The 18,729-nt window shown below is 40.5% G+C and overlaps 1 protein-coding gene across 1 annotated transcript in view; it reads left to right on the plus strand.

Moving 5' to 3' along the window:
• ADGRL1 (adhesion G protein-coupled receptor L1) overlaps positions 1-18,729 on the plus strand; it is a 61,705-nt gene that overhangs the window by 21,999 nt on the left and 20,977 nt on the right. The window contains exons 4-6 of the mRNA XM_063292526.1: positions 6,974-6,988; positions 15,005-15,805; positions 17,887-18,198. Coding sequence (XP_063148596.1) covers positions 6,974-6,988; positions 15,005-15,805; positions 17,887-18,198 — 1,128 coding nt within the window. The remainder of the gene's footprint in view (positions 1-6,973; positions 6,989-15,004; positions 15,806-17,886; positions 18,199-18,729) is intronic.

The following is an 18,729-nucleotide window of genomic DNA, read 5'->3' on the forward strand; positions in this document are numbered from 1 at the left end:
AAATAAAAAGATGGAAATTAATTATTATTGTTATTATTATTATTATTATTAGAAAAATATTTTGACTTAATTTTTTGACAAAGATCAATACTCACACTGTACCATTAAATTTAGAGGTAGGAGCACATTCTATTTTTGGCATCACTTTAAAAAAATGAGAAAAAAACAAAGATCAAGGAAGATAATAAAGAATCGAAAGGAAGTATGATCAAACTGACTAATAGTAGTCAAAAATAGGTAAAGGTTAAATGGAATCTTAAGTGGCTTCAGCTATTTCAGTTGATAATTCCATAGAATGCCAAATAATAGTTGCCATGGCCAGTGAGAGTAGGACTAAAAGAAACAGACTTATGATGCAGTACAGTAGAAGTACTGGAATTTTCTTGTAGTAACAAGAGCAGTTAACAAAGGAACTAATTGCCGAAATAAACAATGACTTCAGTACAAAATGACTCAATATGTGAGGAAAGTTTTAGGACTTGTGCAGACTCCATGATTCGTAAAGAGCTGTAGTTTGATTTATTTTAATAGAACAAGTCTTCATCCTTCTGTTTTTTTCTTCATTGATTCTCTGCTCACATCTATGTGTTGGCAAAGTTGGAGGCCCCTGCTGGCCCTGTAGCTGCAATCCTGTTTACCTATCCTTACTTATGAACACTTGCAGATGCAGTCTCTCTTTATCCTGATCTTCTTCATTCAGACTACTCCTACACTTCTGATGTTCTGACTGCACTTCTGACCAGAAGCAGAGTGGTGTGTGGTTCTTGGAAAACTCTGGGAAGTGGTTCTCATAGATCAACCTCAGGACTCAGTTAGTCCGAAATGTCCTTTGTCAATAGAGCTGGCAAGACTGATTATGCAACTGACATCAGCTAGAACTCTTACCCTGAGACTCCATTACACTTTGCCCTTGAGAGGAGAGATAACCTGAGCCTCAGACTAGCATCCTACATTCTTTTGTAGGAATTTAGATACTTCTTCTGCATGATCCTTTTAATACTACTCTGCTACTCAAGGCTTTTAACATATAAAATGTATAACTTTGAAAAGAACAGCTATTCCCCTTGACTTATTAGATCCTTGTGCAAAAAAATGTTTATCAAAATACCTGTCATTCAACCTATTTGTTGCATATGTTTCTTGTAACATAACTACATGAGGTTTAAATGATTTGACATAATTAACACCCCTTTTAGTTCTGATAATCCAGACCTGGAATCACCTTCTTGCAAGTTGATTCCAGGGACAAAATTAGATGTCTGTGGTATATTTTCTCTTAGAGGATGCAAAAATCTGAACATTAGCCAAGTGCCAGTCAGCTGGTGTTGTGATTGCCTAAACAGGGTTCTCTTTTAATTTTGGAGGCCCCTGTGTTCCATAGGCCTGGTGCAGACCATATAATTTTAAACTAGTCTGAGTGACAGCTTCTCAGTGTTTCATGACCCTGCTGGCTTCAACTGTCCTATAATCATTCCTTATATTCATGTTTACACTCATACATTCAAGCAATTTAGACTCACTCTTTTATATACAAGAAACTTGGATTTATAAGGCTCATAAATAATGATTATCTGATAAACATTCTGATAAATCATGGAATGAAATTCTAATCTTCTGAATTACAAATCCTCTTAGCAATCCACTTGTATTATATTTTCCTCACTCCAAATTCTATGTAAGTAATCAGTTAATCAGGTGTCATATGTATACTTATTCTGACATAAGCACTGGTATATTTTTAAGCAATTCAGAGAGCTGCCTCCACAGGCTAATGCCCAGCAGGCGCATTGGATTACAACTCCCATCTTCTATAATGTATTATCAATGGTCATATGAACTAGGTGTAAGCATCTGACACACTTGTCCCAATAATGGTCTGACTCATGCATCAGTTAAAATGCAGAATTCAGATTTATTGTAGATGTGTACAGAGCAAAGGAAAAAGCCACGACTAAAGATTCCTGCCTAAACTACCTAATTAAAAACAAGCAGGCAAGCCAGAACCCCCTTTCACATTCCTTCTCCCCTAGCTCCAACAGCCCTGCATGCCAAGTCCAGATGTCTTCAGTTGGTATGACCTTGACTGTCATCATTAGCCCAAACAGCGTACTTTCACACTCCTGTTAGATCCCCCTCCCTTCTGGTGCTTGACATGCGTTGGCTCAACATGGCAGATGAACACGATCAAATGATTAATCAATTCTTTGATCATGGATTCTGACACTAGGCTTATCAGAAGTTCTTATAGAGGACATGAGATTGGTAAAGGCTGATCCAGAGTCTCACTAATTGAAAAAGAAAAATATCCTATCTGTTAATGTTTGATATGAATATGCTACTAAAGGAACTGAAAAGTTAAAATTAACCCTTCCAAATTCATCTCTCCAAAAGACAGAACGGGAGAACTACAGATAGAACTTGAGGATACTATGAAGTTATAATTTCATAGTATCCTCAAGTTCTATCAAGTTCACAGTATCCTCAAGTATTTGAGGTATCCTCAAGTATTTACTCCACCTGACCTTTAGAACATCTTGCCCCCGGAGGTGAGATTAGCCCCATCGCTCCTAGCCTTCTGGAGGAATTTGAAGACCTGGCTCTGCCACCGGGCTTGGGGCAGGGAGGGGAATTGTCATACTTGGGGTTGGCTAGTGCCTTGAAGTGCCCCTCCTACACAGTGACTGAATGAGACCACAGCCATCTGGATTTTATTATATTTGGTAGCTCTGTGAAATTGTTTTATAGTGTGTTTTATATTGAAATTTTATTATATATATATTGTTTTATATTGTAAACGGCCCAGAGTCCCTCCGGTTGGAGAAGATGGGTGGTGACAAATTTGACAAATAAATAAATAAATAAATAATCTCATACTACAGCCTTTGCCAAGTCATCTGGGACCATGCAGTCTTCCCTGAAGTTTCAGATTTTGAAATGTAAAGTCTCCTTTGATTTCTGGTGACTACGGGCATGCCCATAAGGTTTCCTTGGCAACAGTATGAAAGTGGTTTGCCATGACCACCTCTGGATTTTTTTTCAATTTCTCACTCTAGTCTGTGGCTTGAGTGTGTTCTAGTAGACTCCCAGCCTAGTATTAACCAGATCTGTCTCTGCTTCGCAAGAATTCCAGTGTTCCTCTGCATATATGTGTATATACCATTAATTGCATATGCCAACTTTGTTAATTTTATAAAAGTGCTTTTTTGTGCTTCTTCCTGAAGTTAAAGGCAAAGTTCACCTCTGATAATCTTACTACTTTGCTATTTCTTTTCACTCAAATTTTATTTTAGATTGATATTAGAGTATAAAAAGCATATAGGTCTATTCAGTTTAGCACTGTTTCCATACTGTGGTCAGACAGATATTTCCATACAGGCCACGGTCAAAATATTAAAGGGAAGGGCAAAGGAACTTTGGAGGAACCCTATTCTGAATGTGGAAGTTCCAGTTAGATATCATGGCTAGTAGCTAATTATAGACAAATTCTTCTATGAATTTGTGTAGTCCAGTGTTGTGCAGCTTAGTGCTCTCCAAATCTTGGGAGTTCACAACTAGCTGGAATTCTGGGGGTTGGGTTCCTTGCCTATCTGGACTTAGGATCTTCCATATGTTGTTGGGCTCCTAACAATCCCAGCTAGCACAACTAACAATGTTGGAGAAGCCTACTTATTTCCTGCTGTTTTTTTAGCCATATTGGAGCTCTCTTGGGGTGTGATTACTGAAGCAAATCCATTCTCCCCTTTTAACTTAATTTATATATTATCCTTACCACACTGTACAGCTACCCTTTATTTACACTCTGAACTACAGCTTGAATCAGAGACATGTTACCATTGGCCTCAGATCACCAGTTGGTGTGATTGCCACTATATGCCATAATTTATATACTGTAGAGTTCAGAAAGGTTTTAGCTTCATTCAAACCACAGCTCTCCTTATTACACTATATCCTTGCTTTTGTTTCCTGCTTCTTATTATAACAATTCCCTCAAAGGGTAAAGAAATGCTACTTCTAACATTTCCTTCTTGCATCTCTGCCTAATTTTGTCCTGCATACTATTACAGTTACCCGTAGATTACAGAAGTCACCACTCCAAAGTTTGTTGCTTTAGATCTTGCTTTGGAGGAATAAATTTATCTGAAGAAACGAGGACTGCCAGACCTTAACTTGTATTATATATTTTGTTATGTAAAACTAACAGAAAACTGTATAGAAACTCACAACAGTATTAACAATATAATACAAATACAAAATTATAATCATGACAATAAAACATGCCTGGAAAATTATATTATAAACTGATCAACTCCAGAAATTTTGACCACATTTCTTGAAAATCTAAACTATTGATATATGTTGTTTTTTACCATTTGAATTGGTTTTGTTTTCTTCAACAAGGGGCAAGAAAAAGGGGCTTTGGGGCTTAACTCAAATATTACTACCTTCTAAATTATTCATCTGCCATCTATCATATCTCTACTATTTGGGGCCAGTCCCAGCATTGTTCCATTCATTCATTGAAGATTGGGTATGACTTGAAAAGAATGTCCTGGCCCTTCATAGAAAACACATGGTGTGAGCCCTAATTGGATCTGATTTCTAAAGTGGGGAGAAGGCTGAGAATGGCACAGGTAATCAGTAGCAGCTGCCTTGAGGCCCTGGTAGGCTTCTTGGAGTCCTCTTGCATTCTGCCTCCAAAATTTAGGACTGTGATTTGCCATTAAAATTTGGTGGCATAATGTTCATCTCACTACTTGTGAGAGTTTTGCTCAGGGTGTTGCCTGTAGCAAGTGTTCAAAGCAAGTACCAATCTCTGTAAGTCTACAGTAGACCTATTGGCCTCTTTGGATTTGTAAGTGCAGAAAGGCTGTTGGAGAGTTTTGAATGTGAATGATACACTGAAGATTTTCAGTGAAATGTAGAATGACTTTTCTTTCTGAGATGCTTCTACCACCACCACCCTCCTTCCTATTCCTTGGTTAGGCATAGATGATTGCTTTTCAAAATCTTAGTGGCAAGAATGTGGAGCTATCATGGCCCATGATGAACACATTAGTGTTTGTATGTAGCACAGTCATACCAGCTTTTCCAGTTTCTATAATACTTAATACTGTTAGAACACTAGTTTTCAGATATTAACCTCTGCTGACATAGGGGTGTGTGCATGTCACAGGTGGCTATTTAATACCATCATGACAATTGCCAGATATATTTGGGCTAAAGCTCTCAGAATTCCCAAGGATAGATGGGAAATTGAATATATCAGTTGCACTAAGAATTACTAAAATTAGAAAAAAGCTGAAAGAGAACAGGCTTTATACAGAGAGAGAGAGAGGCCCCTTTCATTTTTTTCTTAGAATACTGTACTTCTACATTGCTTAGGAACTTCTTGATTATACAAACTGTTAGCTAGCAGAACAAGCTACCTCATGAAGTGGCAAGTTCTCCTTCACTGGAGGTTTTCAGACAGAATTTGGTTGGACATCAGAAATACCGTTCAGGATCCTGCACTGAGCATGAGGTTGGACTAGATGACCTCTGTCTCTTCCAACTCTGATTCCATGATTATTTTTATATCAGTATAGTAGTAGTGATTCAGAATCCAAGACAACTTCCCATTAAGGGATGAGGAATTATTCTTGTTCTACATAAATAATTATATAGAGGATAAAAGAGGATGAAAGAAGAATTCCATCTCCATTGGATTGTCTTTAATTTTAAACATGAACCTGCTATTTGAGATTTTAATCTAGAAATGGCTTTGAGAAGCTGCAGTTGAATGGCAGAATGTCTTCATAAAGCCCTAGATTGAGGGCTGGATTTTCCTAAAAGGCCTTGCAGAGCTGCTTCCAAGTTAGCAGATCATTGGTTAGACTCTGCACAATGTTGCACTTCAACATCTATAGAACTGCAGAAAATGTATTTATTTATAGATGTATTTTTAAGTTTAGATGCTGCCCACTCCAAGAGCTCTCGGCAGCTTACAAAAGTACACATATAACAGATAATTCTAAACTATTTAAAAATTCTAAAACAAATATTAAACTCAAAAGTTTTAAAATACTCTAAACAGTACAGGTGAGAGCCAGTTTGGTGTAGTGGTTAAGGCATCAGGTTAGAAACCAGGAGACTGTGAATTCTAGTCCCACCTTGGATACAAAGCCAGCTGGGTGTCCTTGGGCCAGTGACTCTCAGCCCTAGGAAGGAGGCCATGGCAAACCGCTTCTGAAAACTTGCCAAGAAAACTGCAGGGACTTGTCCAGGCAGTCACCAGGAGTCACTGACTTGAAGGGACCAATTTGGGCCTAAGCCATGAGGAAGAGAGAGAGAGGAATAATATTAATATGTAGAAATATATATTGAGCTATAGTTTACAGAAGAATAGGTTTGGTTGGTTTTAGAGTAGACGAGCAGGTAGTGCATGTCTTTGCTCAGGTTGGGTCAGCTGTCCCTAGACATTAAGTCAAGATTTGGGGGATTTTTCTTTTCCAAGTCTTATTCTTTCCCCCTTCTTCTTGCTCTCTCTCTCTCTCCCCAATTCTGCCTTTCTCTCCTGCAAATGCTTTCCACCCAGCAGACCCCTTTTGTGTTTTGCTCTTTTGTTGTCCTTCCTGGCTGGTTTTGATTTCTGACTTTCCTTCTGAAGGGCAGTGTCGCTGGCACCAAATTTAAGGGCGGGGGGAGGACCCTGCACACCTCAAACATGCTGTCAGGAGGGGGAGACCCTGGGGAGACCTCCCCCAGCAAACCCCATGCGCACCCTCTGCCTTGAAGCGACTCCAAAGCGGGAGGGGCTGGTGTTCGTTGGGCTGGCGGGGTGAAGGGGGGCGGGAGATGGACAGCTGAAGAAAAAAATGATTACTTTAGGGTGGGGGAGAAACAAAAGGAATTTAATCTCTTTTCTCTTTTTTTTCCTTCTTGCACTTTTTTTTTCAATATATTTTTTCTTCTCTCCCTTCGATGCATAAAGTAGAAGTGGAACAGAAAGGTAAACAACAACATTACCACTGACCCCACCCCTAACCCAGCACCTTGTTTTTTTCTCTGTGGCCATATTTAATGTGACCTTCCTTTCCCTTCCCTCCCCTCCCTGCCCCTTCTTCTCCTAACCTCCCTCCTGCCCTCCCCTCGGCTTCCCTTCCTCTTCTTTCTTTGGTCTCACTAATTCCAATTGGCACCCTCTCTAGAAACAAATCTGCCAATCACTAAACAGCCACCCAGCAAATAAAGGAGGTAAAGCCATCACCTAACAACAGCCCTGCCAAACGTGCCATGTTTCTGTGCTCACATGTGGAGGGGAAGCACCATGAATGCTTGGGCGATGCCTGTCCTTCTCTGGTTTTGCTTCCTTCAGGGGAAATACACTTTTCCAAACCGTTCTTGCCTGCGTCTTTTATCATTCAACTGATTCTCTCTGCTCCTTTCTTCATGTTTCCATGGCAACCAACTGGGTACCTTGGCCTACCTCAACCACTTCTTCTTTCTTTCTTTCTTTCTTTCTTTCTTTCTTTCTTTCTTTCTTTCTTTCTCTCTCTCTCTCTCTCTCTCTCTCTCTCTCTCTCTCTCTCTCTCTCTCTCTCTCTCTCTCTCTCTCTCTCTTTTAACCCAATTTCTGATTCTTAAAATATGCTTGAAATTTTCTGGAATTTACACATAACATTTTGTCACCATGCAAAAGAACAGTAGGAGCTTCTGTTTTCATTTAATTTTTTTCCCCCTTGATTGCAATTTGGGCATTTTCAAATACTTCTTCCAGGGCTTCCTGCACTTTTTTAAAAAGTCTTTACATGTATACATTGAGCATTCATTTTCTCCATTATGGAATGAATTTGGTTTTAAGCAGTCAACAAGATCCCAGGAGAAATGCATACCTTTGATCCTATATTCAATGAAAGTAGATGCCCTGAAATCAATGGGGCTTTTTTTTCCCTCCTCCCAAGTTATGTGTTCAGCCTTATAGTGTAAATCACAAATTTAGTTCTCTCTTGAAATGAAAGGCTTTTTAAAATCCACTATTGGATAGAATGGGGATGTTCTTTTGAGCTTCTTAGCATGCTGGAGCCTTTCCCAGTCCTCCAGAAGTATGGAATGACAGTTCCCAGACCATGGTGACTGCAGATGATGAGAGCTGTAGTTTAGTATATCAAGATGGCACCAGGCTGGGAAAGTCTACAATTAGTAGTATACTACATAAGGAACAGATGCTCATGCTAAGTGGCATCACCTTAAGCAAGGATAAACTCAGCCTTCACCATGCTCTGACAAGCAGAGTGAATCAGATGTGTGGCTAAAGCTGAGCATTATGACTTCATTTGTAATCCTTCTTTCAGTGGAAATTTCACTCTAAGCTTGTACAGTTCTTTGATAAGAATTCCCAAGTTGTATTTGAAATTGAGTTTACTTTCCTTGCAAGTATACTCTGAGTTGGCTTGAAAAGCCTTCTTTTCTTTTTGGTGGGCTCTACTACCAAGATGACATGGAAATTAGATAAGCCCATAGTAAGGAGATTTTTCTAGAATATATATGCAGTAAAATATTGTGATATATTAACCACTTCAATGTGGCCATTTTTAATTTTTGTGCATATTATTTCTTTTTCTTTCTTTCTTTCCTTCCTTCCTTCCTTCCTTCTTTCTTTCCTTCTTTCTTTCCTTCCTTCCTTCTTTCTTTCCTTCCTTTCTTTTTTCTTAATTCCTGATCAAATCCTGGGTGATTTTGTGTTTTTTAAAAATTCTTTCCCATTTCTGCTTTTTTTTAATTTAAAGAAAGTTGCAGTCATGATCATTGGCTCTGTCTGTTATTGGGGGAAGATGGGGATGGTGCATGAAAGAAGGGGGTCAGTGAATGTGTCATATTGGCTAGATTTATTAACCTAATGTAAGTATCTGAAATCACAATTGCAATGAGCCTCTTTGAACAAGAGACAAGCTGTCAAGTTAGATCTAGGAATTTAGCAAATTAATTGGAAGGTAGTAAAACTCAAAAGCCAGGCTTGATTCTACGCAAACCATGTCTTTCTTTTCTCCCACTCCCCCCTCTCTTTCTCTCTGTTTAGTTTGTTCTAAAAGCACGGTTGATTTCCCGCCCCCCTACATTAGTTTGGAATTTTTTCCCAAGATTGGGGATGGAGGCATATACTTATACTTTTCTTTTCCACAGGTTTCCATGGTTTTGGATGTGGTTTTTTACTGATCGTTTCCTTCTCTGTTTCTGACATCTTCTCCCCCAACCCCAGAACACAGTTGCCCCCATCCCGAATTAGAAGGCTGAGTCGACACTACCCCATCCATGAGGGATCGGAACCAGTTAACGTTTTGTGCTGCCCCCCCCTCGCCAGCGCTTCATTCTTTAATGGTGTGTTTCTCCTCCCTGTGCCAGGAGTCATCCATCCCACCCCACCAACCCAGATGGGAAACTGGGCTGAGCTGAACCTGTGAGAGTCCAGGAAGCTGCTGGTGTTCAGAGCAGGGAGGCAAGATTAGACACCTGAAATTCTTTGAATCTTGCCTACCTCCTCCCTGTCCCCATCCTATTCCATCTAACGTTCCTTAGCCTCAAAATGGGGGGCATGAATCTGGAAATGGTAAAGATGTTCATGTAAAACAAATCATTGTTAAGGTCAAATTGCAGCTGACATCTCCAGTTAGATGGGTAAAGATAGAAACTGGAGGCAGCCCATTCACCTGCATATAGATACCTACATAAACAAAGGAATATAGAGACCTTTACATTAAGAAGTATATTGCTGTATGCATTAGAGTGTGTGTTCGTGTATGTATGTATGTGCATGTATGTATGTAAAAATACACATGTGCAAACAAATCTTATGCAAATGCACAAGAAACACAAGCCACAAGTTTCATTAAATAGGTAGTATACTTTTAAGTATGGTCCAGCTGTTCCTGTAAGCATCAATGGATAGAAGGATGTGCAGACATCTCCATGAATAGCCTATAGAAAAGCATAAAAGCTTATAGACTGTAAATCATGACATTCATAGTAGTTCCTGGTCTTAAGACTCCTCTTTTTCTTCACGTTTGTAGTGTCCTTACTTGGGCTTAGCTGCATGTTTTGAAGAAGCAGGATCAGAGAATGGCTCCAGGCAACCTGCCCATTCCCAACCCATAATTGACAGCCTTGCTTGAAAGTAAGGAAAAACACAATGTGCAATGTGTGACAGAATATTGACACAAAATTTATATAGCTACATGTAGAGCAGCCAACCATTCCTAAGGCCTTCTTGGTTCAGAACAATAGCAATTGAAGTTCAACACATCTGGATACTGTCAAATTAGATAGGGCTGGTTAAGAATTGTTAGGATAAAGGCAGCTTTCCCTTGAATTTCCCATTCATTAGGATACTTTATAGATAGAGATACTCATAAAGTTACATTAACAAGTAGAGGGCTTGAGGTGCTAAAATAATATGTTAATAGATATGACTTTTGGAGCTCACAGGTTCAGACTCTGGCTCTCCAGCTATGACTTTCCAATTATGAGCTGTTTCCCTGACACATGACCATCATTTTGCAGGGAGAGTTATATGGGTTTGGACGTGGTATAATATGGGTCCCTGGCCATGTGGTTGCTTTGATCTTCTGGGGGTGTAAGAGGGGAGGTCTCCAGCATGGGAATTCCAACATGGCCTCTCCCAATAATGAGCAGAGAAACTTACGTTCCAGAAGGGAGGAAAGGAGTCCATAGTAAATATTGGAGGAAATTATCAGAGGAATGTGATCATGATGAGTGAGTGATAACATTAGCAAGTTATACACTTTGAGATTTCTGCCATGGAATCTTCTCCATGGCTACCATTCATTTCTAGACTTATTTTACGACAGGAGCAATGTATGCAGTTATTTCTCACATTACTCTCCAGGGTTTTGGTGTGTTTTTTTTCCCCTGGCATGAGTACCACAAAAATCAATAACTTTTCTGGGAGTAAAACTGATCTTTCCAAAAACTGGTTTGTGGAATACAGGTGTCAACATCATGAAAGTAAAAATTGTGTTCAGCCAAAGTGATGCAACACTGGCATGGTCTTAAAAACTAAGTCTTGAGCCCCATGCCAGTAAATACAAAACCTCTGAAGTGGTCATCACTTACACTTAGTGAGTCTTGAATAAGTTTGCTCTTGACTTAGGGGGATTCACTATGACAGAGTTTTAAAATCATGGATTAGACAGAGATAGGTAGCTAATACAAGGAACATCATGCAGTGCTATAAAATCCAACTGCTTCGCATTAAGCACTTCTTGTCTGGTGATTCACAACAGAAAACACTACAGGGATCTTTAACAGACCTTGTCATTAACATCTAGACTAGTTGGCTTCTCTCCTCCCTGACTCATTGTCATACAGTGGTAAACCCATTCATCACTTGGCATTCCTCTGCACCATAGATCAAATAAAAGCTATGCTGTTGTATGCAACAACACTAAGTGGAGAATCTTCAAACACCTGGTAGACAATAACTGAGACAAAATAAATTGTCTTTCTTCCTAATTAAAAGTGAATAGGCAAATTACAGGTGGTCTTCCTTGGTCTGCTATATCAATGCAATCTTTACACAGGTTGCTTAAGGTATTTAGAAGGTCAAAAAATGTATACACTGTGGATCTCTAGCTGGCACAATTATAGCTATGATATGAAATGTAACTTCCAAATAACCATTGTCTCTCTCAGCCTGGTTCCTTGAGAACTGTCTCCAGTTCTCAAGGGAAAAATAATGCTTACTAGTTAGGTTTATAGTAGCCAGCATTCTTATTCTTGACAAGAGATGGGCAACATGTGGGTCACATGTGGCTACTCCAACCTTATTTTCACTTCCCCTATTGCCCTCGAGGTCATAACACTGAATTTCATCAGCATTTTTTTTACAGTATTGGAAGGGACAAAATAGATATGTTAACCCTCTAAAAAAAGAATAACGAATTTGTTTGGCATTAAAGGACACCCTCAACTCTAATAAACCCTGTCTCCTCTACCCTTCAAAATCAGGCTGAACATTTCTGGTGTCATCACAGTGTTATTGGTCATAGTCCCTGCAGCCTTCATAGACAGAATAATAATAAAATAAAATAAAAGCATGGTCCCTACAGCAGAAAATCCCTGGCTCAGCCCTCCTCTAAACTCATTATTATCACTCACTGTGAATACCTCTTTTCCATTCCATGTACCAGTTCTCCAAATGAGCTCAGGAGGCAGAATTTGCCAGCAGCTAGATTGGCAGAATATTTATTAATCAGAATTATTTATTATTACTAAGTAGGATTCAGCACAACATCTCCATGGAGACCCAAACACTGTGAATAAGAGTGAACTCACCAGGTTGCTGACTCAGCCCTGCTTGCTCCTCCTGGAGTTATCCAGGGATGTGGCCCTTGAAAACAACTATCTGTCATACTCTTATGACCACATAATCCCACTGATTTTGATGGAATATAAGCTTTTTTAACTGTGGCATAGAATATGCTCAGAATCCTAACTTAATCTTCTCCCTTATGCAAAACTGGATATGAAATGCATTTCTGTCCTTTTGCACTGAAGCTCTGCCTGAACCTGGGAAATCAGAGGGGGTTTATTTATAATATTTATGGGAGCTGACACTGCCAAAAATGCTATTTTCCTCCATGGCTGATGCCAGTCTCCATCCTGGATTATTTGCCAATAATTTCTAGAGCTGTTGGTATACCTCATCTACTTCCAAGTGTGTGGTGGTATGGTTTGATGTGGAATCTAAGTTATGCCCAACTCCAATTAGCCTTGCTACATCTGGAGTGATGTGGCATTTCATAGCAACTGTGCAGATGTAATAATGGCAGAGCAGAGAATTCACTACTGTATCCACAAAACCCATTGCCAGACATTTTAGGGCTGCTATAACAAAGCCCAAGTGCCGTGTGAGGCTGCAGAGAGAAAAAAATACCTTTACGCCCACAAGTGGAAACTGTGAACTAGCCCCCAGCAGAAATTGGGTTGCTGACAATCCAGTTTCCCCTAGCCCTTGTACCGGTACATCAGTGCTTATACATCACAGCATTATAATGCTGGGTTTCCTTAATACAAGCACCTTGCAGCCTTTAAGCCCTACACCTTGGATTTGGTTTGACTGCTCCAGTGTCTCCTGTATACAGTAGCTGCTTAGTGACACTGTGCTATAATAGACAGGTGAATTCTCTGCTACGATCCTGCTCTCCTCACTCCGCTCCACTCCGCTCCACCCCTCCTTCCACCACTAAATGCTTTTCTTTCCTCCCAGCCTTGCTCCAGCTAACCAGAGGCAGATACTTGCAGAATGCTGGCCTGCTTTGTCTTCCTTTTAAACTTTTTCCTCCTGGCTTTCCCCAAGACTCTGGGCGGCCAACTGGGGTGTGGGTGGAAGGGCGGGGCTTCCTTCCCCCTCTGCCCAGGCCTCCCTTCTCCCCACCGTCACTTCACTCCTTCACCTCCTGCCATGTGCACTAGCCTCATGTCCTTTGCTGCTCTGAATCAAACCTGGCTGATCAGTTGCTCCAGTGGCACCCAGGATACTGGAAGCAGAAGCTTTGGGTAACTTCATCCTTCTGCTCTGATCCAGAAGGGAGACAGTCCCTCTGCTAATCTACAGCTCTCTGTCCCCAGGGTTTAAAGTCTGTTTCAGAGGAAGAGGAACACCCTTTTTTTTATACTCAGTGGGCTTCTCAGCAGCCAAACTCTGGATTTCTTTACGCTTGTTTTTCTTTCCCCATTGCCCATTCAGTAATGTTTTTATAATAGTAGAGCTGGCAGGCCCTCATTCTTTTTCCACGGGAAGGCATTCCCTCAGAGCTGTTTGGAAGACAGTGATAAGGTGTAGAAGAATGTTCCTCAGAGAGCGTGAGATAAAGGAGTCTGAAGCAATGGAAGTTTGAAACCTGGGCTCCTAATTTCTGCTTCTAAATACATGATTATTTTCTGTTTTAGGAACTGCACTGAGCTAACTTGCAGCTCTGATATTCTAGCTAATTACTGCAGCCCCAAGGAAAAGAAAGACCACTAATAATTGCCTTTGTAGATGCAGAAATGGGTCCAGTTTCTGTCTGCCTCATTATTATTGATTGGTATGCCAAAATAAAACTGGGCTTTAGGTGCAGCATGATGATGGGGATAGATTAAGCTTGGTCCATGGAGCTGGTGAAACAAATTCCTTTTGTGGGTGCTATAATCCTCTGATCAGCCTATTTCAGGATTCAGTGGAACCAATATGTTATAGGTATCCAATAAAGTAAAAAAGGTGTCCTTCCTCTAGAGATACCCATAGAAGATAAAATTCTACCAGTCCTATAATCCCAACAAGCATACACTACTCAATGCATTCCTTAGGATAGACAGTGCCACAATTCCATACTTAGTTTCAAAGATATGATGTGGAAGCTTAACTTCCATACCATTAGATGTATCCCCTTGGTATCTCCAGTGGAGAGGACTTGTGAGGTCTAGCTCATTGTAATTGCTTTTCCAGAGCTTTTAACTCTTCTGACCTCCAAAGAATGAGTAAAACATATGGTCAGGGAATAGGGTTTGTAGCGGTAAGCTTACCAGCACTCCTGTTCATATTTCTGGGTTATCCAAATGATACCACTTAGAACTTGGCAGGGAAACAATCTGACATTCCCTGCTAAATTCTGAAGTATAGCAAAGGAGGGAGGATGGTTTGGAATCCTTATATTCCCATTTTAATTTGATCTGGACAAAGTGTTGATTTCCTCTGATGCTCCCCACCCATTCCTCCCATTATTTAACATCACTGAGCCATCTCAGCTCAATAACAGATAAAAGTGTCATGATTGCAGCTGCTCTGAAAACTCAGCGCGGATTTCACTTCTCCTGCCAACAGCCTTTTACAAATTTATCCTTTCTCTCTCTCTCTCTTTCTCTCTCTCTCTCTCTCTCTCTTTTTTCCTTGTTCTGTCACATTCTCTCTGAATTTTCACCCTTCCCCTTTTACCCAAACATCCTTTCCTCCCTTACATCCCCTCCCTAGTATTCGTTTGCCCAGGGACGTTGCACAAGATCCTGGAACCTACCTCGGCCCACGAATCAGAGCACCAGTCTGGAGCTTGGTGCAAGGATCCTCTTCAAGCTGGAGACCGAATATATGTCATGCCTTGGATCCCATACAGGACAGATACCCTGACAGAGTATGCTTCATGGGAAGACTATGTAAGTGCCCGACATACCACCACATATCGCTTGCCCAACAGAGTCGATGGCACTGGCTTTGTGGTGTATGATGGAGCAGTCTTCTACAATAAAGAGCGGACACGCAACATTATCAAGTATGACCTGCGGACACGGATTAAAAGTGGAGAGACGGTCATCAACACAGCCAACTATCATGACACTTCACCCTACCGCTGGGGTGGCAAGACTGACATTGACTTGGCTGTAGATGAAAATGGGCTATGGGTCATTTATGCCACTGAAAGCAACAATGGACGGTTAGTGGTGAGCCAGCTCAATCCTTATACACTACGCTTTGAAGGCACATGGGAAACTGGCTATGACAAACGCTCGGCATCCAATGCTTTCATGGTGTGTGGAGTCCTCTATGTGGTACGGACAGTCTATGTTGATGACGACAGTGAGGCTGCAGGGAACCGTGTTGATTATGCCTTCAATACTAATATGAATCGTGAAGAACCTATCTCTCTGACATTCCCTAATCCTTACCAGTTCATCTCTTCCATTGACTATAACCCCCGTGATAATCAGCTTTATGTATGGAATAATTACTTTGTTCTGCGTTACTCTCTTGAGTTTGGTCTACCTGATCCTAGCACTGGTGAGCTATCATCCTAGGACAAAGGTTTGGGTGGGAAAAAAGGAGCTGTCAGTGATTGGAAATTATGGATGCTTGATTTTTGTTCCAATTTTTATGGGATTGATAAAAATATTTGGGGACAAAAATATTGAGTCAACTTGCATAAATGTGAATTTCTTAATTACACAATTTTGCAAATAGATCTTAAGAAATTATCTTTTAAAAATAGATGCTTCAATACATATTTTATACCAACCTTCTTCAAATCAGTGTCTTCCAGCTGTGTTGGTCTACTACAGTAGAATTACTATTTGCACATTGGCTGAGAATGATGGAATTTGTAGACCAACACTTCTAGAAGGCACCAGGTTGGAGAAGACTTTTTACATTTAAGCTTATATATTTCCTGTTCCCAGTTGCGTATGAATTAGGAATGCTATCTTTTGACTTGATCTAAATGTCAACAAATATATATTTTGCATATCCTACAAGTGATTGCAGGTTTTTGAGGCAAGTTCCTCAGCTTCTACTATTTGATATGAGGGACAATAATCACATTCCAAGAAACTTTCAAGTATGTAGTAGTAAGATGGCTTTAAAAAGAAAGGCTTCAATTTTTGCGCTGACTTCTGAAAATATCTTTACTTTTGCCACTTGCTGCAAGCAGTTTTTCAAGCTCCAGTCAAATATTAAGTATTGGAGAGTTTGTTCACCTCAGTTCAAACTCACTGTGACCTCAACAGAGTCAGCATGTGCCTGAAAGTCTGACAGTTAATATCACATGGAGTTTAAATTGAGAGATGGATTGTCTGATGTTCAGTATTTGGCAGAAGCCTAGAGTCTACAAATAATAATTCCTTGAAGCTGGACAGAAGAAGAAAAAAAACAGTCTTGTTTTGAATAAAAGAGGTCCAAGATTAGTCATGCTCTGGTACAGGACCAGATCCAGATCGGTTCATCACAATATGCCACTAATTTGTTTCTCTCACATGGTCCATTCATCCCTGTCACACAGCTTCTGCCTGAATGGCATTCCAAACTGAGCATTTCCCCAGTTAATATCCCCATGCTGTGGCTGGGTGAATGGGATTTAGCCTTAGTGAGAATACAAGATCCGTTGTATCTGAAGAAGGAGTGACACTCATATTTTTAGATGGGATGGGATGGAATAAAGCTTACCTTTTCTTAAACTAGCACTAAATGCTACATTTTGCTATATTTTAGAGTTAAAAATGATTTCAGTGAAAACATGGCTTGTATTTCATATTCTCAAGGAAGATCTGACAGAAGATCTCATGAATGGTATGTGGGCTAAGAGAGATACAAGGAAGCTGGTCCATATTAACCATCTTAGATATACTGAATCAAAAAATGATATAACTTGGAAATTTGTTGAGTTTTTGCAGTTTATATAATCTACACAAGTAAGATCCAGACACACTGATATATAAAGGAATGATTGTGCCTCGTGGAATATTTGTCATCAGTGAAACAAGGATCAGAAAATTGGGGCTGGAATCAGTAGAGAGGAAGAAAGAATAGACATAATTCATCTGGTAACAGTAACTCCTTTTCAGAATATTCTACATTTGAACATTTAGTAATCACTACCGCCCTTTTTTAAAAAAAATATTTTTGCAACCATGGCAACTAGAATTTGTGATACTAAAGAAAATCTGGGACTCTTTGGAACTGCATCTTTTGTCACAAATGTGATCATGTATTAAATGATTATTCCATGCAATGGGATTTTCTGGCTAGAACAAGTAATGCTGCAGCGATAGCTCAGTAAGAGAACACATGTTTTACATGTACAAAGTTTTCAGTTCAGCCCCTGACATCTCCAGGGTAAAAGGTCTGAAATAGCAATGCTGGGCAAGAAAAGTCTCTGCTTAAGATTTTAGGGATCCACTGCAAATCAGAACAGGATAAAGAAGTACCATTAGATTGGATCAATGCAGGACAACCTTGTGAGAGTAGAGTTATGATAGCATGGATGTTTTTTGAAATTAAAATTCTATAGCTGAAGACCTGAACAGGAAGGGAGGGATATTTTGTGCCTGGGAAGGATTGCTTGTCCTCAACTGTCTTTCTGCCCACAGGCCCGGTCACCTCGACGCCACTCAGCACGACAACAACTATTCGTCCTACCACTGTCACCAGCACAATATCACCTGCTGTTACGACTACTCGGCAGCCACCCCTTACAACCCACCCCATAGGTGCCATAAATCAGAAGGGTACAGAACTGCACCCAGTCACTGCCATAATGCCCAGTACCCGCCGTCCACCAGCAAACAATCAGCACATCTTTCCAGAGCTCTTCTGTGAAGCAAAGGAGGTGAGGCGTGTCCAGTGGCCAGCCACACAACAGGGCATGCTGGTGGAAAGGCCTTGCCCAAAGGGCACAAGAGGTAAAAATAAGCAGCTTCCCCACGGGTAACCTTAAAGGTAAAGGGTAAAGGTTTCCCTTGACATAAAGTCCAGTCGAATCCGACTCTAGGGGGCGGTGCTCATCTCCGTTTCTAAGCCTTAGAGCCAGCGTTGTCATAGACACTTCCGGGTCATGTGGCCAGCATGACGACTCGGAATGCCGTTACGGGTAACCTTACTACAGGCAAAATGTTCTGATCTTTATTGCAGAGGAGAATGCCTTTGAATGCTTACCAGATCCAGATGAGAGAAGCTGGGGTTCAGGCAGAGCATAGTTCCTCCATTAGCCAACACTACAAGTGGCAAGAAACCCTGTATTGGCATGAGATTTGCTATCCTTATTCCTGTTTCTTAACCTACCTTTGTCTGCCAATTACCTGACTTCCCTCCAACATACAGGGTGAAAAAACCTAACAGTCTTTATATACCTTCAGGCTGTCCTTGGACATTGTTGGGGTTACTACTGGTGTATCTCTCACTCACGAACTTGGGATGAGATGAAAACAGCAGTA

Source organism: Candoia aspera, chromosome 2, assembly GCF_035149785.1.
Source record: "Candoia aspera isolate rCanAsp1 chromosome 2, rCanAsp1.hap2, whole genome shotgun sequence".
Taxonomy (NCBI): domain Eukaryota; kingdom Metazoa; phylum Chordata; class Lepidosauria; order Squamata; family Boidae; genus Candoia; species Candoia aspera.